At 44.6% G+C, this 7,746-nt stretch overlaps 1 protein-coding gene across 1 annotated transcript in view; it reads right to left on the reverse strand.

The window, feature by feature from the left end:
* LOC101631376 (acidic mammalian chitinase-like) overlaps positions 1–2,038 on the reverse strand; it is a 6,467-nt gene extending 4,429 nt beyond the window's left edge. Inside the window, 3 exon segments of the mRNA XM_012730048.1 lie at positions 203–525; positions 1,527–1,556; positions 1,977–2,038. Of these exon segments, the coding sequence (XP_012585502.1) occupies positions 203–525; positions 1,527–1,556; positions 1,977–2,001 (378 nt within the window). The 5' untranslated portion in view covers positions 2,002–2,038.
* Between the last annotated feature and the right edge of the window lie 5,708 nt (positions 2,039–7,746).

The following is a 7,746-nucleotide window of genomic DNA, read 5'->3' on the forward strand; positions in this document are numbered from 1 at the left end:
AAAAAAAAATACATTGTTTATTTATGCCCACAGAGCTGGGCCATAGGCTAGATAGAGGTGTGGGGATGAGAGGTGTCGGGATGAGAGGTGTGTGAGACAGAGTAGGAAGCAGAACAGGCAGATTGATATTGCTGAGGGGAGCAGTGGGAGAAACAGGAGAGGTCTGTGCCATGTGAGTTGACTCCATGGCCAGAGATTGAACTTGTTCTTCAGTGGCTCCTGATAGCTTCATACTGCTGAGACTTAACTCCTTGAACCACCAGGGAGGCCCTATATAAATGGTTCTTATGAAGGTTTTGAATATCAGTTCTTTCAACACTTACTTGTTTTTCAGACCGTTGAAAGCTTGGTAAAGCTCGACATCGTTCCATTCGATGGTGGTGATCTCGTTATTTCTCATCCCAGCAAAGGCATAGATCAGGTGAGTACAGAGGCAAGGGTCGATGTCATCAGGCTTGAAGCGCCCCAGGCCAGGCCGGTACTGGGCCCAGTTGGTGAAGTAGCATGTCAGGTGGTAGGCTGAGCCTGTTAGCCAGAGGGAGTGTGAGGGTCACTATTACCAAAGCCCCTACAATACAAGCCATAGCTTGTTTAGGAAGCCAAGCGTTTCCAAATAACTTTCCTATTAAAGTCTCAAAGGGATGGGGGAGAAGGGAATGAGAAATTGGGGTACTTCAACAAACTGATAATTAGCTGGCAATTTGGGGCTGAAGTATCTTAGAGGTAGCGCTGTCCCCCTAAGACAGTTAAAGAAATAGGTGCCTTTAGCTGAAATTAAACCTTAAAGCTAATAAGCTTTTTTATATGTGCTCTAGTCCCCTCTACATGCTAAAATAACAATCACTAATGCTTAGTTATTAACTGTACCAATTACTACACTGAGTACTTTAAAGTCACTCATTAATCCTCACCAAAACACTGTAAGGTAGATACAGTTATTTCCATTTTACTCATTTGTAAACAGAAACACGGAGATGATGATGGTGTAAGTCTGTTCAGCACCTGTCGCTATCTCCCTGGGCTGTAATTTTGCTCAGAGGAAAATAACCCGTCCCTTAGATGCCTGGGGTCCTGGCTTCTGCTTAGATGCTGCCAAAAACTATCTGTATTTCCTGGGACAAGTGATATCACTCATCTGCCTCAGCTAGTCGGTCTGTGGTGGCCAGTCAATTAGATGGGGTGGCCATGCCTTTCCTCTCCACCTCTCATAGGAGAACTTTTTAGAAGACTCATAGATGACTGATTAAAGGATTTAACAGAGCAGAAGCCACCGCATAGATGCCTTGTCAAGTTATTTTTTCTTGCTAACATTTATTTCTAAGACCCCCATCTAGGCAGTTACAGCTTTGAGATTTTTTGGTCAATCATCCCTTTTTAAACTTGGTCAGGGATTTTTGAGCTCTCTCTTAAAAAAAGAAATGCATACTCTCTGCTTGAAGAAGGACAGAGAGCCATGCTGAATTTCCACATTGTGAAGAATCCAAACCCAAGAACAATATGGCGGCCGGAGGGAGACGTATACATACCTAGCTCAGCGGTCAGCACGAAGAGCAGACCTTAAAGCAACAGAGAGGACAATGAGCTGGGGTGAGGCATCCATGAACTGGACAGGGGCAGCTAGTGCTTCAAGTAAGCAGCAGGAAACTTCCTACCCTTCACTCTTCGAGTCCATCGAATGCTCACTGGAGACTCCCAACCTACTGAGGCTGACCAAGCCTCAAGATTTCCCTCTGAAGCCCACTCCCGTCTACTCCCACTCATAAGACATTTAAGTTGTCAAACCTCTGAGGTTTGGTGCAGGAATGGAGACTCCAGGGAACAGTGGGAGTCATCGTCAGGGAAGGAATCGTGCTCCTCTAGCTTCCCCAAAACCATTTTGGTTGATTTGGTTGGAATTCAGTGGCACAAGGAAGTTTTAAAGGGGCAGGAAAGTAACAGGCTCTGAGGGGCTCATAGCAGAGATGCAGGGTCCTTACCGGCGAGCAGCGTGAGCTTCGTCATCTTGCCTCTGAGGGAGAGTCTCCTTGCACGCTGCCTTTTCTCTCGTCTCCCACCTCTCCTGTGGCCTATAAGAAGCTCCTCTATCCCGATGGCCTCCAAAGTAAGTATTGATATTGGCAGCGTTTTCAAAGCCCAGACCCACTGAAGAATCACCTACTGACGATAAAACAATATTACTTTGATTTCTCTTTTCCAAGAGAAATGATTAGGTTCTAGTTCAAGAACCATCCTAAAAGCCCCATTATGGCAGGGTTTATGTACACTGCACTGTACTCTGTTTGGATAGAGAAACAGATAACTGGCTATTTCACAGGCTTTTTTGTTTGTTTTCACAAGCAGAAGCATTGAGTAACTATTCATTCTTCTCAGTCATGCATTTCATTGGAAGAAGACATGTCCCTCCTTAAGCAAAGTACATAGCGTCATAACCTATTCTGGTTTTTTTTTGCCTCCAATATTTTTTGAAGATTTTTTTTTATTTATGCAGGTCAGAGGTGTGGGGGGCAGAGGTGAGATGATTCACCAGAGACAGAGTAGGAGATCTACTGAAATCCACTGCTAAGGGGAGCAGTGGGGAGACAGGAGAGGTCTGCTGCGCCATGTGGGTCAGCTCCGTGCCCGGGGATCGAACTCATGCTGCAGTGGCTGTCAATAGCTTGACTATGCTGACGTTAACCCCTTTGCCACCAAAGACAGGGTGGGGAGCAGAGTTGGGTGCCTCCAAATTCTTTCCATTCTTTTCTTTTTTTCCCTGCTCTGTGCCTCCTACTTTGCCTCAGTCCTCTACTCCTGAGCAGCCTGAACTTGGTTTCTCACTGCTCTAACGCCTTACTACTATGAAACTTGTCCCCAGATAAGTACCAGGCAGCTGGGCCCTGGGCATACTGGGTGACTCTTTGCAGTAGCTCATTTCCATCTGCCAGTACTTCGTACTATGAATGGTTCCAAACTTCTCTCGGTCACTAGGGCTCTGACTCTGTGGTCTTTTTGACTTATACCCCACACCCACCAGTGTCTGGCATCTGCAGGGCTCCTCTTCCAGGGCCTGTGGTGCTCCTGTCCTCAGGCCCCTCACTCCCCTCCCCACCAGAAGTGCGCTTCAAGCTTATCATCTGTGACCGTGTGCGATGGCCCTCTTCTTCTCCTTCCATGTCTATTCTATAGTCCCAATTCCCTGGAAGTGGGGGGTGGGGCTCTAATGTCTTATTTGCCTCCTAAAGGAGTCCTTTCTTCTTCACTTGTGAGCACGACAGTGCATCCTCCATTGCCCTTCCAGACTTGTACCCTGCTAGCTACCCTCAGTCTAAATCTTGTGTTTGAAATCAGAACATGTCTCCATCCTCAAGACTACTGTCTTCTGCATACTTTGGCTGCAGCTCTTCCTCCTGACTGGGACCTGGAATATCTCCCCCCTAGACTACCACCTCCCACCTCCCCCTTTAACAGCCCAGCTCATCTGCTTTCCACCACACATTCCTCAACATCCCAGCTACAAGCAATCCCCTTCTTTATCTCCTCATCTCTGAAATTTTGTTTGAGCCATTCAGGTAACCCTTGCTTATTTTGTGCAACATTTGTAGGGGAGAAGTGTGGATCTAGACAGACTGAGACTCAGATGAGAAGATCCTAATAGCCAGCAGTGCTGGGACTTTGTGGCTAAAGAACTGGAGGTTGAACACACCTGCTCAGATAGTAAATCTAGAAAAAGCCCACTCTGATTTTGGTGCTTCAGGGATTCCATTCTTTTCTTTTCATTTTATTATGATTTATTTATTTGCATACAGAGCTGGGGTACAGGCCAGAGGAGCAGGGGCGGCGAGAGGATTCACCAGAGACAGAGTGGGGAGCAGAACAGGCAGATCGAGGAAGTACACTGCTGAGGGGAGCAGCAGGTGGGTCAGGAGAGATCTGCCTCGCCGCCGTGTGGGATTTCCTCCAGGGCAGGCGGGGATCGAACTCATGCGGAAGTGGCTTTAGCGTCTCAGTGCTGTGCTTTAACCTGCTGCGCCACCAGGGAGGGCCCCATTCTTTTTTCTTTTTCTCTCTGCCCTGTGCTTCCTGCTTACCTCAGTACCCTACTCCTGAGCAGCCTGAACTTGGTCCTTCACTGCTCTAACTCCTTTCTACTATGAAACTTGCCTGGGTTCAGTCTGTCTTGGCTGTCCCACTCTGATTTTGCTGTCAGGGAGCATTATTGAGCTTTCCCTTCCCTCATTCACTCAAAAATACAACTTTCACAAGATGGCTGTCTCAAATGTTTGGTCTCTCACACCCCCGTATTGTCAAATGTTATAAGTCACACCAACACCCTATACACCAAGAAAAAGATCAAGTTCCTCTTATTCTGCAGGCTGGCCTTCTGCACAAATCCCATGGTCTTGGAGATGTCAGTTACCCCACAATGAACTTGCTTAGTTAAAAGAGGGGAAGAGGGAATTACAGATTTAAAACTATACCAATAGCTACATTAAATATACTCTAGCTTTAAGTCAAAGATTGTCAATGTATTTTCTTAGTTAACAAGCAGTCAAGGCTCTCCCTGGTAGTACAGTGGGTTAAAACGCATCACTGCAAAGCTGGCTGCAGCTGCTTCAGTGGGAATTTGATCCCAGCCCCAGAGGTGACCCACATGGCAAGCAGACCGCTGCTCCCCTCAGCAGTGTACTTCGTGGATCTGACTGTCTGCTCCCCACTCTGGCTATGGTGAATCTTCTACTGCCCCTGCACTTCTGGCCAGTACCCTAGTTCTGTATGTATAAATATTAAAAAAATCAAAAGCAGTTAAATATACACAGCCTGTAAGAGACATATCATAAAGGCACAATAATATTGCAGTAAAAAGATGGAAAAAAAATATGCCATGCAAACATGAACTAAAGAAAGTTGATGAAACTATTTTGACATCAGAGAAAGCAGTTTTTAAGACAGGATACATCTTGGACAGTTCTAGGATATTTCATACTAATGGAGTGAAGCAATAAAAGCATCAAAATTTGTTACCTCTATGATGTATAAATTGACAGAACTGAAAGGAGAAATAGACAGTAGTCTACTTCTGAATACTGAAGAGAGAAAAAAATCTAGTCATAATGGAACAGTTTAAGTCCCTCTCACCATAACAGAACGATTAATATTTCTGACCTACTCGACACACATAAAACACAGTTACACAATCATTTTATTTCAAGTGCTCATAAGACAGGGAAGAGGGCAGGGGCCTTGTTTCCAGGGACCTTTCACCACTTAAAGGACATAGAAGAAATACTCTCATGAAAAGATAGCGTGTGGCAGGTGGTATTCACAGGAAGATGAGAGTGTGACAGGGATTAGCATGGGGGGGGCAGGCAGGCGTTGTTAAAGAAGGCATTCTTTCAGTAAAAGGTGAGTCACAAGTTGGAAGGAAGAAAGGAAAAAGGTGCAGTTCCTGTCCCTGGTCACCTGTAGTCAGATACTGTTGCTCATAATACCATGGCAGTGCACCTGCGTCAAACCAGTCATTCATTAGTGCTGATTTGCTAATTTAATGGTGAGCTCATCAAGGCCCTGCATTGTGTAGGTACCATGAAGGTGTTGGGCTGGATGACTATTCGAGACTTCCGGTTACTGTCACGGTGCAGATGGAAAATGAACGGGAAGTTGTGGTTGAGTGAATTAAGTGCTACAAGACAAGTTAGTCCAGAGTGACTATTGGAGCCAAGTGAGAGGGGTCCAGCTTGAGCAGTGGCCATCTGATTCCAAAGAAAATGGTCAGAGCTGAGGGGAGAAAATTAAGAAATATTTCTGAAGATTTTTTTTTTTTTAGCATAGCAAACATTTAGTATTGAGAGAAAGGCATTGGAGTGTCAGGGAGCAATGATAGCTCAACAAAATGAGAATGCAGAGCTTCACCCCTAAGGACACTAAAATAGCTCTATGCTGATGAGATAGAAAGGTGTTGAAGAAGGTGAAAGAAATGAAGTTCAAAGAGTTTGTTTCTATACATATAAAACCCAAGAAACAGGGGCCCTCCCTGGTGGCGCAGTGGGTTAGGACTCAGCACTACAAGCCAGCTGCAGTCACTTCACTGTGAATTCAATCCCCAGCCCCAGAGGTGACCACATGGCGTGACAGACCTCTCCTGACCCGCCCGCTGCTCCCCTCAGCAGTGTACTTCCTCAATCTGCCTGTTCTGCTCCCCACTCTGTCTCTGGTGAATCCTCTCACCCTCCCCACCTCTGGCCTGTACCCCAGTTCTATATGCATAAATAAAATAAGTCTTCAAAAAAAACAAGAAATAGCTAACAATGAATCATTTTGGGAGCGGGACTTAAAGCATGTGTGGACTGCTGTACGAATGACCCCCGGTGCTGTGTAGCTCTGCCCAGGGACATGGAGTCCCTACCCCACCCTTGAATCCAAAGCTCCCTTGTTATTTGCTTTGATGAAGAGAAAGCAGCGAAAGTGACTGTGTGTGTGTTGTGTGTGTTCCAGGCTTCGGGGCATGTTGGATCAGAGTGGAACAAAGGGGTATATAGTCCAGATCGACTGCCAGTTTTCAGGTATGTTTTCCAGTAGAATGACTTTAGGCCATTTCTTGCCTCTTTTTGCTATTTCTCTCTCTGTAAAGTGGAATAATTATCATGCCTGCCTCATGGGGTCCCTGTGAAGATTCATGAGTTGCTGTTTATAGTGTGCTGAGGACAAGGTGGCTATACAAGTGCTAGTTAAATAAATAAAGCAGCAGGAAGAAATTTGGAGCGAGGACTGGGGGGAAACACAGGGTGAGCCCAACAGGGCTTCCTTCCTGTTCTGGCCAGAGCAGGGAGGAAGAACCCTCTGGGGTGGTGACACACACAGAAAGACTATGGTCAAGATACGTGGCCATAAGTTAGCAGCTAACTTGCAAGCTACAGGGATCTGGGGAAACCTGGAGCCAGGCAAACTGTCAGTTAATTGTGAAAAATTTGGTCAAACCTCAGGAAATCAAGTGCAGGGTTTCTTTTTGTTGGTGGATCAAAAAATGTCTAACTTTTGTGCAGCTCTTGGGTCTTCTTTTCTGCTGGCTTATGGATCATATGGAATGTTTGACCAACAGAGAACATATGGAATGTTTGACCAACAGCTCTTAGACCCTTCAAGTAACCATTGAAGAAACCCAGATACATTTGAAAATAAAGGGAGCATTAGAATTATGTATTATTTGAAATATTTTTTTCATTGGTTATATAGGTTTTTTTCATTGTTACACCAATGTCCTTATTGCGAATTCTCTTAAAATGGCTTTCAAAAATACATTTTTAAATAAATGTATTTTGATTTTCAAATATGTTAAATCAAAAGTTAAAATTTTAAATTCTAGATGTTTATTCTTGTTGAGAATTTGTTCTATAAACATGACTTTTGTCCATGTCCAGGGAGAGAGAGACGTAGACTGGGAAAAGAATTTGCCACATCCTTTACTTGATTTATGTAAATGCAAATTTATATTTCATGAGGGATATAAAAAAATATCTTTGGCAACTGCTTTTGTCAAGTCATCAACTTTAGGTAAAATTCCCTTAGAATAGTTACTTCTTTTGAAGTAGCTGCTGGAGCTGGTTCAGCAGTCTGTGTCATCTGGTTTTTCCAAATATCAAAAAGCCCCACAGGATAGTCAGTGTCAGTGGCATCCTGCAGGAGTTATCTATTCCTTCTGTGTCCTTGGACAATGGAAATGCATACTGAATTTTCATGATGTATGCACTTCAAACTTTGTTTAGCTCATTG

Source organism: Condylura cristata, unplaced genomic scaffold, assembly GCF_000260355.1.
Source record: "Condylura cristata isolate star-nosed mole 26May11 unplaced genomic scaffold, ConCri1.0 scaffold00026, whole genome shotgun sequence".
NCBI lineage: Eukaryota > Metazoa > Chordata > Mammalia > Eulipotyphla > Talpidae > Condylura > Condylura cristata.